Below are 26,003 nucleotides of genomic sequence, written 5' to 3' on the forward strand. Positions count from 1 at the left end.
CGTCGGTGTCGGACTTGTTAACAACAACCGGCCGAAAAGTTGCTCTTCCTTTGAAACGCTTTGACTTATTTTTATGACTCAATAATTAGTTTTTACACATTTATACACGTGTGGTGAGCCGCTCTGCTACAAAACTGATTATATTAATTATAATTTTAACCAAAGAAAAGTTAGGTTGTTCCTGCTCCGCCCGAAGGTAGGTCAACTTGCTGATTAATTTAAACAAAAAAGCTACTCTTTAGATAAACATGATTGTCATCTGAACATGAGCTGCCGATATGATTAATTGGCACCTGTTTGTATAAATCGGTTAGAATTATTAGCAGTTTATTGTACGAATTTATTGTACGAATCTATTTTAAACCAAGTCTGGTGGGGATTTAGTTGCATTTCCAGCTCATTTCTTTAACCACAGGCCTTCTTTTACAGTGCAGTTTAGTTCCAGTGCTCTCCAAAAAGATCTAACTGATCTCAGACCAGTCAGAGACGGTGGTGGAGCGCTTGGAGGCCAGGTTTCTCATCAAATACTGGCCCGAGATCAAGCTTTTGAGATACATCCCTCGGAAGTGTGAGTTTAAAGGAGAATTTTACTTTTCACAGGTATCCACTGAGATAATTGTAATTAACTACACTGTAGATTTAATTTTTGGCTTTATATTAAGCCATATTTTTTTAATTAAGTTATTTAGAAAATTACTTAAATATTTTTTATTATCATTCCAGCAGAAGCATTAGTCACTAAACAAATGGTAAAAATCCCACATTTGCAGGAATGTTTATTTTATGCAAAAGTCCCCAAACCAGTGTGATTCTACTTTATTTATTTCTGTTTGTCTGTGTGATGTTTGTCTTCAGCTTGGGGAGGATTTTTACAAAAAAATCTCACAAAAACCAATGAAATGATTGCAATAAAATTTTGGAATTTACTGAGGCATGTCTAAATTCACACTAAATGCCATTCCTACAAAACTGTGAGATGCAACACCTTTATACGAGTGCCAATTTTCTTTTCCTTATCCTTTTCTTCCTCCTGGAGGTGTCTGGTGGGGATGGAGGCCAGCGCTGACCCTGCAGACGACGTCCTTCTCAAGCGTCCGTGGCTTTCTGTGAACATCAGCAGCTGCCAGCTCCTCTCCAAGACCTGGTTTGGTGAAACGTCATACCGCGTCCTGCTTACTGACATGCACTGTGTGTGGGAGGAGAGGATGGACGCAGCGTCCATCCACAGTAGAGCCCAGGTTGGTTAAACTCACTCCAGGTATGTTAAAGTTTTTATGTTTAACCAGGTGAATCTGGCTCTGTTCCTACAGGAGCTGAACCCCCGTCTGCGAGCGTCGGTCGGAGCTTTTTTCTCCCACCTGTGCGAGGTAGCTGAGCCTTGCTTGTCAGGAAGAGCTGGAGCTGCTGGATGTGAGGTTCAGGTTTTCCTGAATCGAAAGGATGATGAAAACATCCATGTGAAGCTGAAGAGTGAGCTGGCAGGGTTACCCTTTCACTGGGAGTTCATCTGCAGCCCTGCTCCTGTTGCTTTGGTACATTTCACGTCATCCAACGGCCTGTTGAAGAGGGAGGGCTGTTTTAATGTGTCTGCATGTGTGCCAGGTGTGTGTTCAGCTTGTGCGCCCCCTACTGGTGATGAGCCGCCTGCTGCAACAGCAGGTGGAGCAGCTGGGAGGTCTACTGGCTCGGAAGGATGCAGAGATTCAAGACTATAGAGAGAATGGAGCCACGCTCAGCAGAGGTACTCGGACCCACAACACATAAACATACGAGTCAGACAGCATGATGTATCGGTGCAAAGCATGATGGGGCGTTACAGTGATGTGGTTTCTCAGATAGGTGAAGAAAGGCCAGCTCTGGACCCAGTTATTCAGAACCGAATGGTTGTAGTGAAGCTTAAAGTGTAAAAATATAATAATCCTCTGTGTGTGCTTGATTTCAGAACGCCTGCAGACAGATGTTTTTGAGAGTCAAACCTACAGGGAGAGCTTCATGTCACAGGTAAATGCTCAGAGAAACTAAAATAATCTGGTCTGAAACTCAGGAGACCACGATGCAAACTCAGCCTAATTAGCTGCTGTAAGCCAGTCAGGACGAGTCTCTTATTAGGTGTGTGTTGGTTCTGTTCTGGGCGTCTGACGTGTCCACCTGGATCAAATTCTGTCCTGACTGAGTCGAATCTGTGGTTCGACGAGTCAGAACAGAGTCCGGATCCTGTTCAGCATTCTCCCAAATGGAATTCTGCAGAGAGTGTGTTTAGGTGTTTCAGCTCTTCCTGCTAAATGTTTCAAGGGGGTTCTGTGTTCTACCTCCCTGATTTCCCTGATTTTTCTTCTTGCTTAATTGTACATGTCCTAAATAGTAAATCTGCCCCTAAAATGCTCCCGTTCAGTTTATGGATGCAAAAACACTCAAATAGCCACGTGTCCATCAGAGTTGTGTAGTTTTTTTTTTTTTTTAAGATTACTGGGAAATTTCACGTCTCAGATGACCCTACAGCAGGTGTGTTTAATTCTGGTCACGGAGGGCTGCTGTCCAGCGCATTTTAATGGTTTCTCTGCTCCGACGCACACGATTCAGTGGCAAATCACCTGTGCCGCAGCTCATCAGGTTCTACAGAAGCCTGTTAATGACCTGCTGACTGAAATCAGGTGTGTTGAAGCAGAGTTAAGGCCCGAAATCAAATACCCTCGCCCTACAGGAAGACGGTAAAGTTCCGTTCCGTTTGACTCATTAGTGACATCATGTGGTTGTACTCAGAGACAAACGAAGCCTGTCTGTTGATGCTGTGGGTCTCAGAGGGCAAACTAAGAGCTTCCGGGTATGAGAAGTCATAGAAAGTTGCACCTGAGTCACAGTAGCGCCTCTGTTTTTTGGGGCTCATCACTGGGTGGTGGACAGCCCGAAACCACAGAAGAAGAAAAATGCTGATGCGGATCAAAGTCCTCTCTCTCATGGCAATTTCCACCCTCAGACCAAAGTCCGAACTGAAATAAAACGTGTCTGGGAGGAATGTTGGTAGGTTGTGTGAAACGGAGATCAGACGGTGGATGGAGGTGTGTGTGAATCTGAGAGGCGTTTAGCGTGTGTGTGAAGTTTTAATCTATCAGGGTAGGGACTGAGTGTGAGTCACTTCACCCTCCGTGCACTCTCTGACTTTGTGTTTGTGTTTGCTGTCTGGGCCCGTTTCCATGGTGACAATCTTGACAGACTGTTGCGCTCGTCCTCAGAAGTTCAGCATAATTAGTTAAATATAATTTTCTCACTCTGCTCCTGATCCAGTAGGAACCACCAAGTCCTGATTTAGCATCATCCTTCACTGATGGCTGGTCAGATTGGGTGTTTAGTGTGTTCCCTTCATCCTGGGACTCTTAAGCACTAAAATGACCTGTAGGGTTCTTTACCTGCACTCTGTAATGTGATTATGGTTGTTTTCACCTGACCTCACCTTGATACTAAAGCTCATGGTTTAAGTCAGAGTTTTGTTGAAGCAAAAAAAAAGTTTTAACAACAAAAGTCTCATCCTTAATCACCTTTCAAGCCAGCGTTTATAGAGTTTTAGGGACTTTCTGAGCTTAATCTCAGCACATCGAGTATGTGTTGCAGATTATTCTCTCAGTTTATAAAATAATTATGAAGTTTCAGTTTATTCAGTCATTATAAACTAATATGTAGCTGCATGGTATTAAATGGTGAATTACAATCAAGTTCACTCGTTTAACACATCTGCAGTGGTCTCTAGTAGGAAAAATGCCTTGTAAGTATTTGTGTTGGGGGAGGGGGGGGAGCTCAGATGCTTCTGTGTGAAGACGTAGAATGCAACCGGAGGAGAAAATGGCAGAGGACGGCAGGATTTAGAGTCTTATAGGGAGCCTAAGTCCCTTCCGCACCAGGGGTCCCCGGAAGAACGAAAACATGAATGCAAGTCAACGGGGCTAAAAATGCGATTTTCTAATTTCACTTGATTCACTTGATTTGCACCATGGATTTCACATATGATGTCCGTGAATTTTAAAGACACATTTTGATACCAAGATTGCGCTTATTTTCGAACGGGGGAACGATATTTTAGGTTTTGTGTGAAAATAAGTCCAGGACTGCAAATGCGCGTCACGAAAATGACGTCATCGAACCAGACACGGAGAAAACTGAGGGAAAAGGGCTTTATAAAGCTAATAAATCCCAAAGTACATGACTGGCGTGGTCGAAACATCCATTAATAGTTTTCATTTAAATTGCAGTACAACATATGTGCGATCCAGGGCGTAAGGCAAAGCGGATCAGAAAATAGCATTTTTAGCCCCGTTGACTTGAATTCGTTTTTACGTTCTTCTGGGGACCCGTGATGCGGAAGTAGACTTAGGCTACCTATTTCCTGATATTTAGACATCTCACTTCTGATTGGCTAACAGCAATGCAATTCTTCCATTGACTCTGCATTGCAACGTTGATGTTTTACACTCCCTGGCCAAAGTAAAAGTCGTCACAAAACAGGTCGCACACAATCCATGAGCGTAGTTTTGGCTTTAGAAATGGGGGAGAGACAACCGGCATGAGGACCGTGGGTGTAATGGGAAACAGGCTTCCACACAAGCGATTGCTTTCCGCATGGTCCTGGTGCTCAATGTCTATTTAATATAGCGTAACATTGTTTTTGGACAGTGAAAAGTGCAGGGGACAAAAATTGATGTTGGAAAACTACGTCCATGACACAATCTAATATTTCATTGGACCACCTTTAGATTTGATTACAACACACCTTTGCTGTGGCGTTGTTTTGATAAGCTTCTACAATGTCACCAGATTTATCTCCATCCAGTGTTGCATTAATGTTTCACCAAGATCTTGCATTGATGATGGTAGAGTCTGGCCATTGCACAAAGCCTTCTCCAGCACATCCCAAAGGTTCTCAATGGGGTTCAGGTCTGGACTCTGTTGTGGCCAATTCATGTGTGAAAAGGACGTTTCATGCTCCCTGAACCACTCTTTCACTATTTGAGCCCGGTGAGTCCTGGCGTTGTTATCTTGGAACATGGCCGTGCCATCGGGGAAGATGGAATATCCTGGTAATTCTGTATATTCAGGCAGTCATCTGACCTCATTCTTGGAGCACATCCTGTTGCTGAACCTAGACCTGACCAACTGCAGCAACCCCATATCACAGCACTGCCCCCACATGCTTGTACAGTAGAATAGAATAATAGAATAGAATAAAACTTTATTGTCCACCGTGGTGGACATTTTCCTTCAGCTCTCAAGGACTAAAAACATTCAAACATACAAACATTCATGACACATGTGCACTAGTTGGGTCTCATTGTTTACGCTGGTTAAGGATCATTACAACACATGGTACGAATGATTTTTTTATATATATTTTTGGTTGCAAGAGGCACCCTAATGGGCTCGACACACGGGAGGCGACAAACGACCGCGATCAGCGAAATTTGTCGCTGTCGCTTTTATTACCTGACACACGGGAGGCGATCCGCGGCAGCGGCAAAGCCGTCTACGCGTTCTGTTCCATGGCGAAATTGAAACTTTTGTTGTTTTGCTTGGCTGTGTCAGGTTGGAGGGAATTAAGGTTATTTAAGCGGTTCAGAGTTAATAAAGTGGTAGATATGATGTTTCACAAGGTGCTGCTAGAGTTATGTGAAATCTTACTTCTGATTTTACTATAAAACATAATAATAATCAACTTCTCCTCCATGTTTGCTCGGAGATGTACGGAGCATCCTGTCCCCTCATTGGTCAGTGAATGAAACCTCCGTTGATTGGTCCTCGCCCGAGTGACAGCGATGAAAAGTTGAAAATGTTTCAACTTTCTGGGATCTCGTCGCTGGGTCGTCCGTGCACGGCATGTGCACGAGTGCAAAATTTCACACGCACGTTTTTCGCGTTTCGCTTAGTAGGAGAGAGAACCGCGATTATCGCTTTGTCGCGCATGTCTCATTGAAAATGAATGGAGGAGAGGCGATGTCGCCTCCCGTGTGTCGAGCCCATTAAACGCCTTCCCGAACTCAGGGGTTCAAACTGATGGAAGAGAGGATGACTGCTGTCTGCTACAATGTTCCTTGCAGTGTTCCTCACCCTTTCAGCAGCCAACTGAGAGATAGTTTTTTGTGGTCTGCCAACTATTTTGTCTGCCCATGAGACAATTCGCAGGAGTTTGGCCTTGGATTTTCAGTTCACATGACCAGACCAGGCTGGGAGTCAGAATGCTCTCCACAGTTGCTTTACACTGCAAGGAACAACTGTAGTAGGCACTAGACATGATGGATGCATCACTTCATCTGCCTCTCTTCTTACCCTGATGCACCATCCCTCTGGAACAGGGTCCATCTGGACTCAGACCCGTTTTTAATAAAGCGTTTGACAGTTCTTATCCCAGTTTTAGTCGTTTCTGCAACCTCCTTAGATGTTTTCTCTGCTTGATGCATGCCAACTATCTGACCCTTCACAAACAGGCTAACATCTTTTCCACGACCACCAGATGTGTGTTTCCACATGGTTGTTTAGGAAATGAGAAGCAACTCATTGCTAGCCTAGTGAACTAGACCAAGTTCTTGTTTTGCAAATTCTTTTTTTGCAAAAATACATTTATTTAGTCTGGCTTGCCAGGCTAACTCATTGCACCAGTTGGATAACGTGCTGCAGCTGCAAGATAATCACCCATGCAGTAATTATCCAATAGCAGGCTTGTACTTGTTGGCTTAGTTAAATCCCGGTTGCAACTTTTTTGGCTGGACAGCGTATCTTCACAAATAACACAAGCCTGGATGAGTTCTGCTGTGTGGTGGAGTTGCTAACGCTAGTAGTTAGCTTCTACTAACAGAGACGTTTTCTGCTCTTTTTTTGGGGACTTAACCAACAACGGGCTTCCCTGTGGTGAACCAAGATGGTTGAGTGCATAAATGCTGACTGTGTGACGTAGATCTGTCAGGATTTTCTGAACTGAGTCTATTTTCTATCAGAAGCTGATGCAGGAAATGGGTGTGAAAGACCTTCCGTGGTCAGCCTGCATGCTAAAGTCACTGATCATTTTCAAAAATAAGTAAAAAATAGTTTATTGGTGAACCTGCTCTTAGTATCAATAAGTATTTAGAGAAGGGGTTTGCTGAGAAACGTGTGTGTGTGTGTGTGTGTGTGTGTGTGTGTGTGTGTGTCTGTGCTGAACATTGTCTCTGTGTTCATTTTTCCTTTCTGAAGTCTGATCTGGACATTACCTCTCAATGATAAAGGCTGTTTCTAAAATACTTGGACTGCTCTTTAAAACTGTTCATATCAAAGCTGCAGGTACGACACCCCAAATCTCGGTGTACAGTATGTCCTCATTCTGTTAAAAAAACATCCAGCTTGAGTTTCAGCTGCAGGATTTCCTCCTTAAAGCTGAACTTTTTTGACATTTTCAGCTATTTGTGCGGCAACAGAGAGCAGAGGAGGCAAATATCCTCAGAAGCGTGAGCGTGCATGTGTGCGACCATGTGTGCACGTGCACCCCTTGTGGCTTTAATTTCCCACAGTGGGGGGAGTGAAGGGCAGAGGGACAGAGAAAACGAGTGGATGATGACAGGAGCTGCAGCTTTTATTTTCTCCTGCAGCTTTCCCCGCCGAGCCCCTCCACACCGGGTCACCACACAAACACCCCGCCCAGCTCAGGTCAACATTTACATGGGTGGAAATAGTCTGAGCTAACACACACACGCACGCACGCACACACACACACACACACACACACACACACACACACACACACACACACACACACACACACACACACACACACACACACACACACTGGGATTTAAGTTGGGCACCAGCTAAAGCTGGTTGTAGAGCTGAAGGATGAAAAAAAGATTCAGATCCTCTCAGATCACATCAGCTCCCCCTAGGTTCTAAATTTGGTGTGTGTGTGTGTGTGTGTGTGTGTAGTTTTAGATGTAGGTGTTTAGGTGGGTCAGGTTCTGGTATTTTTCCAAACTGGATTTTTTATGTTTGTTAGAGTCCTGACTAATAAAGGTGTACAAACGGTTGAAACTGCGCTTTGTGACAGGAACATGTTGAATTTTAGTCCTTGAAACCAGTCTGAAGTCCAGACCTTCAGAAGGACCTGAGGTTTTGTGTTAGCGAACTGAGGAGGCAACAATTCAACAAGCATCCTCACAAAGCCCAGTCTTTACACTGAATGGGTGAGTTTAACCAGTTTCAATGCACAAGTGAACCTACAGGGATGTCCTGATCAAGAGTTTTTGTCCCCGATGCAGATCTGAATCTGAAGTAGAGGCCGACCAATATGGTTCTTTTAAGACCGATACCGATTATATTAACGCTAATATACAGTGTGTGTGTATATATATATATATGTATATATATATATATATATATATGTTTATATATATATATATATACGTATATATACGTGTATATATATATATACGTATATATATATATATATATATATATATATATATATACACATATATGTATATATATACGTATATATATATATATATATGTATATATATACATATATATACGTGTATATATATATATATATATATATATATATATACATATATATGTATATATATATATATATATATATATATACATATATATATATATATACATATATATATATATATATATATATACACACGTTTTTGCAGCACATTGATTGTGAAAGACAACTGAACACTGTCTGCAATATAAATTTAAAAAGTCTACGTATCTTTTAATATTTATTGAACTTCAAATATAAAACAAACTCAAAACAGTTAAAAAATGGTGTGTTGGTGTCCTTTAGATCCTTTCTTCAGTCTAGTATTGACGGCAGTTGGCCACACACTTTTTTTAATCAGCTTTTAAATATAATTTCGGCCGATGTAGAAAAAGTTGAATATATCAGCCCGATGTATCGGCCGGCATCTGATTTGAAGTTTTGGCTGATACAAGTCTTGATCTGATACTTGCTCTTTTTAAAAGCACATGAAGTAAGGATGACATCCTGCGGTAAAATGTGGGTACCAGAGTGTAAATGAAGACTACATCCCTTATTGGCCATTTTGAAAAGAAAAAAAAATACTAACAACCCCCAGCCAGCTGAGAAGAAAATTTGTTTCAATTACAGGTGGGAACAGTGGCGGTTCTACAGGGAATTACTCCCCTGCGCCTTGTTAATCTGCCCATGTGTTCCTGATTGTTTCCCTGAGTATTTATACCTCCCTATACCTAGAGTTGTTTTATTTATTATTATGTGAACATGATCAACGGGTGTTACTGTGTACAGGGGCAGCTGTGTGGAGCTGAAAATTATGAACTTCATAACGTTACACTAATCAGCCTGTAAACACGTGCGATCAGGCCGGGGTCATTTGATGTGGATGTGTTTACATCCAGGAGTGTGTACGTTTGTGTATCGTGGTAATGCATGGCTTGCACTTGCAGCTCAGTGTCACCCACTTCCTGTTTCTCTCAAAGCTCCATGGCAACCGCTGTGCAGTAAAACAGCATCTGACAATTTGTGGTCTCTTCCAACAAAAACACCTCACTTGAGGTTTCCAGAATCGTGTAATTGAGCTAAAATCCTGCGGTTTTAAAAATGTGGCATTCCCTAGGATGTTTCCTGGTTTTCTTGCTCAAACTGGATATTTTTCTGGTGAATGTGCTTAAAAACAATAAATGAGAAGTTTTTTTTTCCTTCTTTACGGTGTAGAGATGTGCAGCTTTCTGTTTCCAGTTAAAGTAATGGTTATGTTCTCAAACGGGTGGAAAAAGTTTCCCTAAATGCTACGTCGGTCCCCACGTGAAGCAACATTAGGGTCAGATTCTAATATCTAGGAGCTTTAACCAAAGACTCTAAGTAAAGAGCAAGGCAGGAAGCGTTTGAACCCTCAACCACAGCGGCTGATAGATTCCAAAATACATCAAAGCAGCTGAACGCGAATAAAGGATGAAAAAGCTCCTGATCAGTGTAATGTCTTCGGAAAGAAAAAGAAACTTAAAAACGTAGTCAAATTCAGTAAAAGTCATAAAAATACACACTGATTAATATAGATGAGCTACTTTATCCGTGTAAACCATGGTGTAAACAAGCAGATGTGGGGTTCTTTAGCTCCTACTTGATCTTTTTAATACATTTAATATTTTCTGATCAATTTATAATCAAAAAAAAGTTTCAAAATTTTGGGTTTTGTTTATAAAAATAATACAGATCTGTTGTTACACGTAAACAGGAGAACAAATGACACGTTTGGGGTTTTACTGAAAACGTGCAGAAATCAAGCATGACGTTGCAAGTGTAGCGCATTTTGTACACGGAAACGTTCCCTTTTTGAGAATAGCATGAACACTAAAGTCAGCGTGACAGCACATTTAAAATACACAAATGATTTAGACCAAATGAAATACACAAACTCATTTGTGATGTAAGGACGAGAAAGAAGACACTGCGTAAGCAGCAACAGTGCAGAAGGTGCAGCATATAAGGAAAAACGAGGGGAGTTTCCTTAAGAGATGGAGAGAATCAGGATTAACAGAGAGAAGCGAGGTGTGAATCACCCCGTGTCCTTCCTCCTTCAGTAAATCATTGACTTCTCTCACAAACGGCAGCAATAGAGCCTTATCTCACCTACCTGAGGAATTCAGGGCCGAGGTGGGATGTGGGCGAGGCTGGAAGGAGGCAAACACGTCAATGTGAAAGCATTTAGCTTCCAGGCTTTAATTAGATCCCTCGGTGCAAATTATTCGAGTCAGCTTTTTATTCTTTTATTTAAAAACTGCTATAAAACCACAAAATCAAACAGAAATCCGAAATTACTGAACGTCACCCTGAAAATGCAAATAACCACATTTTAGGTTAAATCTATAGTTTGTCGAGAAAGAGAAGAAGAAGAAAGATTTACCTAATGATCATCTATTAGATTTTTATTATTTATTGTCTTTAAGTATCCCCCATGCTCTTCCCCTCTGTGTAAGGAAACACTATGTAGTAAAACATTTTCACACTCTAAAGCATCCGAAACTATGGCGCGGTATGGGGGCCAAAATTAAGACTACTGCCCAGCAGCAGGAGGCTATATAAATTCTGAAGTAAACTAGCGACCTGATTAATGATAAGCTGGCGCTGCTTACTGAGGAATAGCACCTTTACCGGTGTTATTACTAGATACGCTAGGGACTAGCAGCCCTCGGCTGGTCATTGACTGGCTCACACACTCCCTCTGCTGTCTGTTAGCATGGATAGGCTAGCGTTAGACTGGACGGGCTGGCGTTAGCATCGGAGAGGCTAGCCATTAGCGTACCTAGGCTGGCCGCTAGCTGACTAGTGACTCTCCGAGACATGCTAATGGCTAGCCTCTCCGATGCTAACGCCAGCCTATCCATGCTTAAGGTCCGTCAAGGGGGTAGGAAATCCATCTAGTGGCCAGCCTAGGCACGCTAATGGCTAGCCTTTCCAATGCTAACACCAGTCCGTCCAGGCTAACGTTAGCCTATCCATGCTAATAGACAGCAGAGGGAGTGTTTGAACCAGTCAATGACCAGCCGAGGGCTGCTAGTCCCTAGCGTATCTAGTAATAACGCCGGTAAAGGTGCTATTCCTCAGTAAGCAGTGCCAGCTCATCATTAATCAGGTCGGTAGTTTGCTTCAGAATTTATATAGCCTCCTGCTGCTGGGCAGTAGTCTTAATTTTGGCCCCCATACCGCGCTATACGAAACATCCACAGTCAGCTGTAAAACAGCATAGATGATAATATAATTATTATAACACTTTTTCATTTTCTGACCAGAATTATCAGCCATCTTTTTTTTCTGCTTTCCTGTAAGCTCAAGCCCTCCTTGTAGACGGCGGATTCTCCTTTTGCTGACTCTCCTGTCAGCTGCACACACTTTCCACAGCGTTGTTCTGGTTCTGGTCTGTAATTAGGCCCGCTGTGGCCTGGCGGCGCCCCCTCTCCAGCTGCTGGTCCCTGAGCCCAGTTCCAGCCCTGACCGGTCAGTGAGCAACACTAGAGGAACACAGCTGACCAGGATCAGATTTATAGCTCTGAACCAGATCGGTTCTGATCACGTTTCAGCTCAAACGAAGGTTTGATCAGAACCACTAATGGGGTGTTATCTGGACCACTAACGGGCTCCACGTAAATCTTTGGCTCAGACAAGCAGCTTTCTCTGTCATCAGTCTGATGAGTGATGTGACGACGGCGAGGAGCAGGTGAAAGGTAAATAAAGGTAAGGTGTGTGTCATGCCAGAGCAGAGAGGATTCTGGGATTTATTTAAATAGACACACACCTCCCCCTCTTTGTGTTCTTACATACCGTACAGACGCCTCCATACATCCTGACGGTGTTATCTGTTCCTGTTAAGTCACTCTCATCATCTCGTTTGGAGGCTTCAGGTGCAGAAAATCAGAGCGTTTAACTCTGAAGATGTGACAGTTTGATTTCACTTGAACTTTTTGGTTTGAAATCAGAAAATCAGAGGTACCTCAGATTACAAAAGAAGTCTTAAAGAGCAAATTGCAGGTTAAATTTTTCTTCTAATTCATATAAAATACTATCCAAAAATACTAATTGAAATGCTTATTGTGGATATTTGGTTTTAAAATACATAACAGCAGAGTTTTTCTAGTAGAACGTGGCCTTTCTCAGCAAAGCTTTTTTCTAAATCTGAACCTCTGACGTAACCAAAGGCAGTTAGAAGCTAGGCGCTGCCTCAGCTCCGTGTGGAGAGTGTCTAGTTTTAGGGTAGAGAGGTCATGTTATACAGTCAGTGTGTGCGTTTACTAGTGTTGGATTGTGTTCTTTTTTATAAACTATGGTGTGTGAAGGCTGGACCAACTCCAGCCTGTCCGGACATCGAGTCCACAGATTTCCAGATAAGAGAAACAACGCCTGAGGGCGTTTTGTGCAATTGAAAAGACGGACTTCTGTAGCCCACGTCTGTCGGTACCGGATCAGGGAGGTCCGCGCTGGGCTCCAGAGACCCATGGCGGGGTTCAAAGCAGGTTTCAAATACGGATTTCTGGAGCTCGGATCACCATCAGAACCAGGTCAGAACCGACCACCAGATGAGACGCGCGGCTCAGCGGGCCAGTCGAGCAGAGTTTTGTTTTGAACCAGATCAGAACCGCCACGAACCTCCAGGAAAGGATACGCAGCTTTTAAAAATACCAGCTCTACTGGCTCACTGGTGTCTGGGTCGAATCCACCCCACAGAAGCCCGCATGAGCTCCAGAAGAGGATGACAGGCGTCTCTCTCCCTCTAAGCGCTAAACTACGTTAGGTGAACGGATATTACCGAGTATGAGACAGCTGACAGACGCGCATTAGTATTAATATTATATTAACTGAGCTATACTGTTTTAACTGTCTGGTACATGACAGTAATCTGTACACTATTGTTATGTTAGCACATGAGTTTAAGCTAGCATCGTTAACTCACCAGCTGCTCCCCTGCTGCTTCTCAATCTCTCTGCTTTGGCCGATCGTTCCTCCCTCTGGTTTGTCTCTGCTCTCTGGGGCGTGCAGCAAACTCATAACTTTATGGTTTTGGTCCATCATAAGTAGAATTATAAAGGTTAAAGTTTCCTCTGTGTCAGCCGCATTAGAATCCATGTTTTTCTGTGGATTAAGCTAACAGGACTCCCTCAGCTAACGTCGCTTGGTTTGGCAAAAGAAAAAAAAAACATTTTCCTCACAAAAATAACTCTAAAAGCCTAAATAATTTATATTTGTGTGGAAAAAAATAAGAGTTTCTATTATGTTTCTCTAATCATTGGTTCATGGAACTCTCTAACATGCAATTTGCTCTTTAAAGGAACATTTCAGCAGAAAGACACCTCAATACCAGACTCTAATAAACACTGGATGACAACTTAGTGAGTCCGTACAGTTAAAGATGGCCACCACAGTTGATCAACATCAGTCATTATTACATATCTATATAATAACAGATAAGTCCCATAGTCTTCATCACACACTGGTGAAATTACATCTCCACATTTGACTCATTGCCGTGGGGAGCAGTGAGCTGCAGCTGTGGCTGCGCTCGGGAACTATTTGGTGGTTTAACCCTCAATCCAACTCCTTAGGGTGACAATGTGTATTTTTCCTGGTGATTGGGGGCAGTGCATAACTAAATTGTTGCAAGCAGGCAGTATTTTTGGAGTAAAGCCTAAATGATACTTCTCCATCAGCTCCAGAAGGGACACACACGCACGCACAGATGGAGACAATCTGCCCTCATACATCTCCGTCTCCTGGGGAGTGTTGCAAAGCAATTCTCCACCCAGACAACAGAGGGCGTAGCGCTGTTCTGTGGTATCCTGTCATGTATCCGGTCCAAGTTAGTTTGTTTATATTGTGGGGTTTTTTTGTATTTAAGATACTTTTTAACACGGACAAATTGTCCTCTCATCCTCCTTCACCTTCATGTGCTCACCACCTCCAAACCCATGTTTTCTGTCATTTCCGTTCACGAGCAAAATGCTTGCTGCGTATCTTTTCACTCCTCCAGTCACCAGGGAATAAAACATTCATATTTTTAGAGTTTTTCCGTGAGATTTTCTTCAAGCTGATCCATGTCTGCCGCTAGATATCCTCGGCTCTAATTGTTTTTGAGGGGGCAATGGTGGCGCTGTAGACTACAGTGGCATCCTGACCAATCACAAGCTTGTGTTCTCCGTCCCAACGGGCGGATGTTTAGAAAAGAGAGCTTGACTGCGCCCATTCTTGCGAGTGTCGGGTGAGCCCTCATCAGGACGGATAATGGTGTTGCGTGACGGAGAAGTATAAATTAGGCTTAAGACCTTACCAACGGATGCCCATTAGGGTCAAAAAGTCCTGGGGAGTGCAAACTTTAGCAAAATAACAAGAACATCAGACTCCCTTTCATCACTGGCAACGAGTGAAGACGTAAATGTGTAAAGCAACAATGTTTATTAATTGTGAAAGTTTTGTAACCATCAGTAAATGCATTTTGTCCTCATGGGCTCCCGTAGAAGAAAACATGGCATCCAAAATGGCATCGCCGAGAGACTTGGGTGTTTCTCAATGTCAAGGCACCTGGCCATGTGAGGCGATGTCCTGCAAGGCCAGGCGCCTTGCTTACGAGGACACTGTCCTTCCTTTGTCAAAGAAAACGGTTAAATGGAACAGACTTGCATCACGTAACCGCGGCTTCCGCTGCGGTCATGTAACGTCACGTGACATGGGAGATAATGTTATATTTTATACGTATTAAGTTTCAATATAAATATATAACGAGGCTTTTACTTTTTAAATTGTGTATATGTTTGTTAAGTTAAATATATAAGAGAGTTACTACCCGTTAGCCACTGAAGCTGCAACTAATAAGCAACTAACCAATCATAGCTAACTTCTTACGATCTAAAAAAAAAAATTTTTAATTAGTTGACTTACTTTTAAACTTGAAATTTGCCCCGAAGTAGCTGCCAGCTTCTGATCCGCCATCCTTTTTCAAAATACTGTGGTGTATTCTGGGAAATTTTTCACCAAAGCTAGCTACAAGATAGCCCCGTGTATCCTTGCTTAGCTAGCTAAATGGCTAACAAACGGAGAACATACGCCTCGGTAGAACACGAACATTGGAACACGTCTTGGTGGCTCCTGATGACGAATCTCCTAGGCAACCGGGGTGGAACCAAGTCATCAAGGAGAGGTTCCTTGGCAGTGAGAAAGACCATTAGACCTGCACCCATGTAATTTAAACCTGGTTTTAATGGTTATACGTTATAAAGCCACCAATATTTTTCAACAACTGGGCATTATTTCATTCATTTTCAACAACATCGTAATAGATATTTCCAGAATTAATTGTAGAAATTACACATTATCTCTTTAAAGCTGAGTATCAAGCAGGGGGATGTGACCTGACCCCAATCTCCCATTCCCGGGGCGGGCACTCAACCCCTAGGCCACTGAGAAGGTTTATGTGGGCCAAGAGTCTCGCTGAATCGCTGAATGTCTAGCACTTTCAAAACTGAGCAAAAAGCAAAATATTCAGTAATATTTTAAGAATAGAAAAAGACTTGAGTTGGAAAAAGCAGAATGCCCTCTCCAGTTCAGGGGTGAGGTCCTTCATCAAGTTGAGGAGTTTAAGTATATCGGGGTCTTGTTCACAAGTGAGGGAAAGATGGATAGGCAGATTGGTGCAGCGTCTGCAGCGATGCAGGTGTTGTACCAGTCTGTCATGGTGAAGAGAGGGCTACGTTCCTACTCTCATATGTGTTTACGAGCTTTGGGTAGTGACCGAAAGAATGAGATTGAGGATACAAGCGGCCGAAATTAGTTTTCTCCACAGGGGGCTGGGCTCTCTCTTGAGCCCTTTTCAGACAGACATTCTGGAACATTTGTGGACAATTCAATCCGGTTTTTAACCGGAACTGTGTTTTCAGACACACCACTTTTGTACCGGAACTTGTCCTTTCGGCTGCGTTCACACAGCAGGGAAAAGTTCCAGAAGTCTGACGGCGGCGGGGGGGGGGGGGTGGGGGTGGGGGGAATCGGACTCATGTTAAGAAGAAGAAGAAAATATCATTTCTATAGCGCCTCTCAAGATAAAAAAATCACGAGGCGCTTAAGCATAATTATGCGCACACGAAGACGCATTAGAGACCTGGATGATGAAGCTCAATGGTTAAAGGAATCACTGAAGCGGTGTGAAGCGCTCCGTCGCGCGTCTAGGCGGTACCGTAGGAGGCGAGCTGCCGTGGTTCGCCGCATGCTACAGCAGCGGGCTATCTAGGTGCGCACAGCGTCCCCCGGTCCCCTCCTCCTCCCCCTCCCTCTTGTCCGGAACTTTACCTCACCAGTCTGAAGCAGCCACTCTGTCCGTAACAAGTCCGGACCTGTTACTACGGGCTTCGTCCGGATAAATTCCGGAGCACGTTATCCGGATATTTGTATTCAGACAGAAAGGTCTTACGGACAGATTCCGGAACATTTCCGTTTTTCATGGCCTGTCTGAAGGGGGCTTTAGAGATAGGGTGAGAAGCTCGGAGTAGATCCGCTGCTCCTCCACGTCGAGAGGAGCCAGTTGAGGTAACTCAGGCATCTGGTTAGGATGCCTTCTGGATGCCTCCCTGGTGAGGTTTTCTGGGCACGTTCAACTGGGAGGTGACCCAAAGGAAGACCCAGGACCCAGTTTCTCAGCTGGCCAGGGAACGCCTTGGGGTTACCCCGGAGGAGCTGGCCCAAGTGACTGGGCAGAGGGGAGTCTGGGCCTCCCTGCTTAGGGTGCTGCCCCCGCGACCCGATCCCTGATAAATCGAAGAAAGTGGATGAATTATAAGGAAAATTTAGACCCGGATGAGGATCCTTTTGATGGACAGCTGGGTACAGAGGCTTTGTAATTCACCTGAATTGCTGCAGTACCCGTCACTTTCCTGTTTAAATGTCGCTCATTTTAAGTTTCACCTCGTGAGCCGGAGTCCTAAAACGTAAGCAGCGCATCACTCTGCTTCAGCATGGGAAGCTGAGGTCACAGTGGGTGAAGGGATGTTGAAAGGTGTGAAGGAGGGTAAATATGAGGTCAGAAGTAAAGATGAGGGGTGTGAGACTCTCTGGCACCAGAACGACCCGTTTAAAAAACAACAGCAGCTTGTCTAAACTCAGTGCTGTTTACCTGCTAATAATAGAGAACCATCAACAGGCTGCCAGCTCCTCTCATCGCCTCAGCCACACACCATGCCTCACTGAGGGCCAGGAGACATGGCCTTCTACTGTGGGTGCGTGGCCACCAGGTGAGCTCCTCCTCCGCTTGTTTCTCTGGACTTTGTTCTTCTGTAGAAGCAGGGACAAGCCTTCCTCTGAGGTATCTGACCTCTTGTAATCATCTTTTTATTTGATGTTCCGTCTCGTCACACCTTCACTCCTAAAAATCCCCTAAGTTCCCAGAACAAAGACGAGTATGGGGGCCGACCTGGGTTCTGGAGAAGACACTCCAGTAAAAACCCACTCTGCTGTGGTAGTTATGTCATAAAGGTTGAGTTAGCTGTCTGGGTTGTCCCTGCAGTTTTCAGGTTTGCTTGGATTGAGAGGTGAGATTAGCTTTGGATTAAACTCAGACGTCGATAGGGCAGACGATGTGATCGTCTTCAGACTATTCAGTAGTGTTGGTTTCATCGCTCCAGGGTAGCCGGATCCAACAAATTCAGCTCAGGGTTTCACATCTAATGATGTGAAGTGAGCCATTTGGCAGCGGGTGGGGGAGAAAGGGGGAGGACAACAAGGGGATAAAGAGAGAAGAAGGTGGGCTTTCTGCTGCTTCCTCTGCCCCCAACACATTGGCTTCTGTGTCCCAGAAGCAGAACCAAACCTCACATTTATTTTTACTATATTTAAACTAACAAATAACAAAAATAAATCAATGAGAAACCTCGAAACCTGACCACAGTGTGTTCAGGAGCCCCTCTGCCCCGTCAGCGACGCAGGGACCACCAATTTCTCCCAGTCAATATTTGAGGAGCTAATTTGGAGAGTTTGTCGTCTTCCTTGGGGGGGGAAAGGGGATTTGGTGAATAGTGAGTGTTTGTGCATATGTATAATGCTACAGGCATTGACCTGCTTCCTTATCAGTTCGAGTTGGTGTTTTCCTGGCTTTATTCTCTTACCGTGGTCGGCTTTGCCAATCATACACCTTTGCTTAGAGGCTTATAGCAGCGCCGGCGCTCCCCGTGTCACACCTCAGACATGTGACTCTCACAGCAGAGCCATAAAAAACAAACATACCCATGAGTCTGCAAGGATTTATCACCTACAGTCTGTCTGACTCCCATCACACCAGCTCTGAAAGTGAAGACCAGTACATAATAATCCGAAATAACGTCTTTGCTTTGTGGTTTTTACTGGATTTAACTCATTAACTGCCAATGACGACAAAAGCCGAAGTCTTGGCTGTAAAATAATTTGTTGTTGTTTATAACTAGAGAGTTGTTTATTTAAAAACCATCCGACGCAATCTGTGCCAAGTCTACGCACCCTTTGTGTGGAGGTTCTCATTCGATCCAAGGGGTCGTGCTGGTCATTGCCGGTGGAGTGATATCAGGAACCCGTAGATAGCTCCGATAGGACCCGTCCAGACTGAGATCCCTCGAGGTGAGGGCAGGAAGCTGGAATGCTTATTTGCGTCTAAGGCTGATGTTTGCTTGGCTCTTAGAAGAGCCGGTTGTCTGGTATCAGCCGCAGCGTTGCAGAGGCTTTGACTGGAGGTCAAAGGAGAAGATGTTTTCAAAAATTCTTGTTCCCGAATTGGCCGGTTCGAGAGTCAGCTGGAAACTGAATTAATCGGGAAGTAATTCTTGTTTTAACAAACCACAATGTCATGAGTTTTGGCCAAGTTTGGCAAATCACAATTTGACAAGTTTTGGAGAATTTACCAACATCCCTCCGAAAGCCACGCCTTCTTCAGATACAAAAGGTTTTAACACTTTGTGAATGAGAATCTTTAAAACTCTTATGTGAAGTGAATATTAACCTTAACGAGTATCTTACTGTGATGTGTATGAGGGTAAACAGTGATTAACTTGTTAAATCAAACACATTCTGATTTGTGAATTAAATGGATCATTGTAAGAAGAACATTACTCATTTGAAATTCATTGATTTAAGCACAGGTTATTCATACATTTGATTTAAACATCTTGTTCATTCATCACATATTATTATTTAACTTATAACTGTAAAGTCATGTAGGAGCTTCAAGTAGGTTTGATCTTTATTTAAAGGGACTTTACGGACTTTTGAATTTGTATGCTCACAATTGCCCCCTCAGGCCAAAAGTGTAACGGCAGCTTCAATAGTAGGCTTGTGCACGAGGTGCGCATGCTGTACGTGCACACTCTTTAACGAAAATAACAGCTGAGACAGTCCCTTTTGTGTGTGTCTGTGTGTGTGTGTGTGTGTGTGTGTGTGTGTGTGTGTGTGTGTGTGTGTGTGTGTGGGTGTGTGTGTGTGTGTGTGTGTGTGTGTGTGTGTGTGTGTGTGTGTGTGGGTGTGGGTGTGGGTGTGTGTGTGTGTGTGTGTGTGTGTGTGTGGGGGGGGGGGGGGGGGTGTGTGTGGGTGTGGATGTGTGTGTGTGTGTGTGTGTGGGTGTGGGTGTGTGTGGGTGTGGGTGTGTGTGTGTGTGTGTGTGTGTGTGTGTGGGTGTGGGTGTGTGTGTGTGTGTGTGTGTGTGTGTGTGTGGCCCAGAGGACAGCAGAACGCGCAGCTAATTAATTAAATAATTTGGTTCTGTACCTTTCTCTTCAGCACAGCCGACAAAGGGTTATGACGGGTCAGTCCTCCTGCATGCTCAGATCATTCCCTTCCCTTGCTTACGGCGAGTCTCAAATAAAAATTTGGGCATCTTACTGTAAAAAAAAATACCATTAATGTAAAAAAGAAACTCTAAAAAAAACTATGTTCACATCCAGAATCGAACCCTGGTCTTCTGCACGAAAGTCCGACGTTTTACTAGGCGAGCTAAAATGCCAGTGACGTCCTTTGTATCTGTAACATTTATATCCTTGATGACAGCTGAAACAACGTTCAAAGAATGGTTCGGAGGGCGATGCCTGAGCGTGAACGTGCATGAAGCAGCCTGCTCGACCCGAGCAGCTCTCTTCTTCTGTGATTTTACAGAAAACAGGCAATCACAGTAAAAATGCCAGGGCTCATCCTACAGGACCAGGGCATTGCAGGAGAATGTATGAAGAAGAAATTTATTATTTCTATACATGTTTTGGCTGTCAAACTTCCATAATGTCCCTTTAAGGTGAGGAATCAGCAGTCTGGCTTCTACGCAGAGAGTGCAGGACCTTGGGTGAAACTGTTACGTCTCCAGTGAAGAGCAACACATTGGCAAGGGGTTGTTTTGGGCATCTGGGCCCCGACAGATGGTGCAGCCTTGAATGTGTATGAAAGGTTATGTTGTGTTAATTAGATGGTGAAGAATTGACCCTTTTGTACATTACACCCCGCACCGTGAAAACAAACATTCCAGCTCTAAAGCCGATCTTCATCCACGTACGTCACATGTCACGTGATCAGGAAGCAGAAAATCCATGTGTTAGGAGATCGTTTTGGGCCGTTGCTGTTAATTAAAGTGAGGCGCAAACTGGAAAAGCTTCTGCCGATCACAATTCAACGGATTATGAAAGAACGGATAACGCTCGAAAAACGCAGATTCTTCCTGATGTAACAGGTGAGTCTCCTCTTTGTTTTGTTAGTTTTAGCGTTGACATCATCCTAGCGCGCAACGTTCTGTAACTCTTAAAAAACAGTAAAAACGCTGAAAAACACCGGCAGTGAAGGGCTTTTCTGATCAGGAAGCGACTGCCAGTGAATGAGGTAATAGGAAGAGAGTGAAAGATTTAGGGGTTTTCTTCCTTTTCTTGTTTCAGTTTAAAAATTGAATCCACTTAGATGATCCCGTTTCTGTCTCCCTGAAACAAAATAAGTTGTTAGACTTAACTTCTCATTTTAAATCAACTATGAATTTTCCAACACTGCATCTTTTTAATATTTACTTCATGTGATATCAGTCATAATAAAGGTTGGAGAATTTTTAATGATTATTTGGCTGATCATGAAAATAGTCTCCTACACCTATCTACTGCATTAGCTTCTGATAGAAATTAGATGGTGAAACTCTGACAGATCTACGTCCCATAACATTCATCTGGACTCACAACGGGGAAGACTGTTGTTGGTTTAGCATCCAGGAAAGAGCAGAGAGCATCTCAGCTAGTAGAAGCTAACTGTTAGCATTAGCAACTTCACCACACAGGAAACCTCCTCAAGGCTTGTGCTGTTTATGGAATAAAACATAAATGTTCAAGTCAGTGGTAGAGTCGTGTTACTGTTATCCAGTCAGAGGCAAGATGTCTAAATGTCAGGAAATAAGACTCCAGATCCTGCCGTGTTTGAAGAAACACTCCTCGATGTCAGGGGACTTTATTAACGACAATAAAGGAGCCCTGCAGCAACACGTAAAGCTACATGAGCTAAGGCTAACAGCAGCATGCAACAACCACATGACAACAACAAACATAGCATGATGAAGCATGACTTAACGTGCAGACTAACAACGTATAACAGCTTAACAAATGAGAAACAGGTGTACAAACTTACAGGTACAAGTGGAACAGTGACATCATCGCATTGCAGCATGAACGTAATGGAAGACGCTCTGCCGGCTTCACAGAAGAAACTCCTTCGTACAGGGATCCCCACACTGCCCTCTAGTGGCTGTAGGGATGGGTACCTTTGACATTTGAATCGATTCAGTACTAATTCCCGGTACCTAGGAATCAATACCGGTACTTAACGGTACCAATTTTCGATACTTTTGAGTGTTTATTATTTTAATTCTCTTTTATAATTAAATATATATTTTTCTCAATATATAACAATATTTGATAAATATCACGATAAATAACATACAACTGTTTGTATTTTAACATCGTCCTTGTAGTTTTATAAGCTGCTCATTAAACTGAAGCAAACATCTTTACTGTGAACTAAATTTACTGTGTATCTTCATTCCTTTTGCCGTCCTTTTTCATTTGATTTTTCCTACTGGGAAGTTAGAATTTCCGAGGAGAAAGCGAACGCACCATTAGCTGATAACAACGGTGGCAATGGAAGCTAACATATCAAGCTAACATTATCTTAAACAGTTTATTTAGCTGCTGGAGCAGATTAAAGCGATGATGCCTCACACTTAGATCGTTGTCACTGGTTTCATCTTCACCCAATCACCCGTCGCATTTAGTAAAGTGAAGCCAAACTTTAGAGCGCGTTCATGTTCTTCTAGTCGGAAATTCGGAGTTCCAAGGAGAAAGCGAATGCACCATTAGCGAAACGGAAGCTAAGATATCAAGCTAACGTTATCTTTAACATTTTATTTACCTACTGGAGCAGATTAAGATGAGGATGTCTCACTTAGATTGTTGTTGCTGGTTTCATCATCACCCAGTTACCCATCACATTTAGTGAAGTGGACCCAAGCTTTAGCGTGCGTTCTTTCTACCATGCTGCTCTGTTTACAACTGGCTCGCAGCGAGCGACGACATAACGCGCTTGCGCATGCGCAGCTGTCTGGGCAAGTTCTCGTTATGAAGGACGGGTACCGAAACGAGGCACCGCTTCAAATGACGTGAATCGGTGCTCGGTCGGTACTATGGAATTCGGTCGGTACCTTAAAAAGTACCGAATTCGGTACCCATCCCTAGCAGTGGTACACTTGCCGTGTTGTGCCACTGCAGCAGACTTGTCGGTGCTGATCCCCCCCCACCCCCACCCCCCAAGTATGGCCTTCAAGGCATTCATTACTGCAAATGTATTGATTAAATCAGTGAACCATACTTTTAACTAGGGCTGGGCAATAAATCGAAAATTTATCGTTATCGAAATTTCTTACTCTTATCGAGATAATATTTCCCATGTCAATAAATTTGATAATAAAAAATTTAACGATGTGTGTAGGTTGGCAACGTTCATGTCCTTTTAAGAAGCTGCACCACCTTGAGTCACTAAAAATGTGACTCAACGTAATACGTGACAGCCCCATCTAGCGGACAACTTATGTTTCCGAGCATACCTATAGTTATCGTCCATTTATCGTTATCCCGGTGAAATCGTCAATAAATCTTGATTTTGGTTTTTGGCCATATCGTCCAGCCCTACTTTAACTCTGTCATTTAATATTTATACAGCAGCCAAACCTGGAGCAGCCACCGATGCTGGAAGACCCGAGCTGAATGTCTGACTCGGCACTTGAGGAGCAGCAGCTGTTAATCAGCTGGGGCACACACCTTTTAAGAGGCGTGTCCAAACATGAGGAGCACCACTCCTGTTGCTCTAGATCACCTGGGTCTGAGTTACATTACTAAGCTTTTTGTCAAATGGATGGTTGTTTATTTTTACACAAGTTTCACACTCCAGATTTGTTTTGCTGTTTGTTCCTAGTGACAAACAGCTACATTTCCTGTTGTTTTTCATTTTAATGATTGTATCTGTTTGTATTTCTGATGTTTGATTTATCTGTTCAGACTCTTCCGCTGCTCTGGTCTGAACGCTCCGATGCTCTAGGCTTCGACTCAGACCTTCAGCAGCTGTATGCCACCGTTGTTGCTCACAGAAGTTCACGAAAACGTAAACTGTCATCAGAGACCTGTGCTGTGGAGGACCGACCTGCTGCTGAAAAACCTGCTGAGACTTCATCAGCAGCAGCAGCAGCATCATCATCATCATCAGCAGCAGCAGCAGCAGCAGCATTGGGTGAGTTTCTTTTCAATGGTAAAGGAAGCTTCAGATGTTTATATCACCATCGAAACAAAAACTCTAGATTTACTAACTTGTTTTACTTTGTTATGAATCAAAGAAAAACAACTAAATTTCAGATACAATCCTGCGGGCTTTTGGGTTCAGATGGTCACAGATAAATAATGTCTGTACAAATCTTAGGGAAGAAGAATTATTTAAAGTTTTTTTTGACACTTTGTGGCGGTTTTTCAATGTTTTCTGCTTGTTTTGATGTCAGATGTCAGATCTGTCAGCAGGAATCAAAACCACGACCAGGAAGTTAAAACGACCAACAACAAATCAGCAAACAGACCCACAACACAGCAGGTACAGCCTTTTGTACAGCGACAGTTTAGGGTGATGAGTTACATTTCTTTTGGAGTATTTGATGTGCAAAAAGCCTCTCAGCTTTATAAAACTATGTTAATTGCTGCTGCATGATGTTTTCTTTCCTGCAGTCCCTTCACATCAAGCCCGGCGCTGTGGAGCGACCAACGTCCAAACCAAAGCAGAAGAAAGTGGGACTGTTCCGATGAGTCCAGCAGAACACAAACACATTCAGAAGTCCATTCACAAAACCCTGGTTTTTACTTCCACACGTCATTTTAAAACACTTATTTTAAACTCCTCCAATATTTTTAACACAATGCACTGAAACAAATGTTTACAACTTTTAAATTTAGATAAAATCATGAATTATTAAATGTTCCTGTCTTTGGTGAATGTGATCATCAGGCTCAGTTTTAGATGTTTCAGATCGTCTGTTCAATTGTAATGTTTTAGATAGTCTGCCTTCATTTTGTTTTAATTTAGTATCATAAAAACTTTCAATTAAAGGTTTCAAATATATTTAAATGTTTGTGTTGAGGTGTAAATTATTCTTGTCCAGTTAAAGAACATTTCTTTAACTGTCGTCATGAGTCAGTCTCAGCTCACCGATTCTTCTTTCTCTGACTCAGGCAGACGGAGCATAATGATTGGCTCTGGGGTTTCTTCAGACCACACTGAGATGTTGACTCAAGGTGTCGCAGCATCTGGGGAATGCTACTGAAGTCTTCCTTTAGAAGTTTCTGTTTGTCTGAACTGTTTCTGTCCCCAGCTCCAGTCTCCAACTCAGGAGCTTTGAATTCTTAAATTAGTTTAAATTATAAAAAGCCAACAGGTAAAATAATACAATTCTTTAATAAAATCATACATGAAACCGGAGGATCTGACAGAAAACACACCAAACACAAGCGACTAAACCCATAGGGGCTGGTTTTCCTTCACACTGATGACATTTAGTTCAGCATCGGGCCTGTAGGAAGCAGAAAAAGCATGAAACGGTTACCTTTGAAGCTATATTAGATGGTTTTATCATCAAATATCTTTGGTTTAACGATTTGACTCCATTCTGCCCTCTAGTGGTCAAACGCTCTGATTCTGCTGTATTTTTAATCCCAGCTAAAGTCTATTAATTGTTGTGGAGTTTGCTTCAGATTTTAGTCTTTGCTCCTAGAGTGGAAATCTTCCAAACTAAAGACTAGTCCACAAAGTGTTTTGTTGTTCAAAGACTTGATTTAAAATGAGTTTTCTGTCTCTGATGTTCACTGGATCTAAAACAGATTCCGCAGCTCAGAGCTGGGCTGTTGAATTTTTGCGCGCGCACCTGCGCTCCTGTCAGCGAGTCTGGAAGGAAACGGGTCCAAAAGGA

The 26,003-nt window shown here is 43.1% G+C and overlaps 1 protein-coding gene across 1 annotated transcript; it reads left to right on the forward strand.

Moving 5' to 3' along the window:
- Positions 1 to 25,165, forward strand: nhej1 (nonhomologous end-joining factor 1). The gene is made up of 9 exons (XM_015957989.3): positions 1 to 196; positions 430 to 568; positions 1,037 to 1,238; positions 1,311 to 1,532; positions 1,603 to 1,741; positions 1,943 to 2,001; positions 24,058 to 24,286; positions 24,549 to 24,637; positions 24,769 to 25,165. Exons 3-9 carry the CDS (start codon positions 1,050 to 1,052, stop codon positions 24,844 to 24,846), a joined length of 1,005 nt encoding a protein of 334 aa, XP_015813475.3. The 5' UTR covers positions 1 to 196; positions 430 to 568; positions 1,037 to 1,049; the 3' UTR covers positions 24,847 to 25,165.
- Positions 25,166 to 26,003: the final 838 nt, after the last annotated feature.

The sequence above is a fragment of the Nothobranchius furzeri genome, chromosome 3 (assembly GCF_043380555.1).
Source record: "Nothobranchius furzeri strain GRZ-AD chromosome 3, NfurGRZ-RIMD1, whole genome shotgun sequence".
Lineage (NCBI taxonomy): Eukaryota > Metazoa > Chordata > Actinopteri > Cyprinodontiformes > Nothobranchiidae > Nothobranchius > Nothobranchius furzeri.

Bases quoted from the DNA above. Each gene is read 5' to 3' on its own strand.
- nhej1 (XM_015957989.3), top strand. From the start codon at position 1,050: ATGGAGGCCAGCGCTGACCCTGCAGACGACGTCCTTCTCAAGCGTCCG. The intron at 1,239-1,310 runs GTTGGTTAAACT...CTGTTCCTACAG, and splicing joins CCATCCACAGTAGAGCCCAG to GAGCTGAACCCCCGTCTGCG. The intron at 1,742-1,942 runs GTACTCGGACCC...GCTTGATTTCAG, and splicing joins TGGAGCCACGCTCAGCAGAG to AACGCCTGCAGACAGATGTT.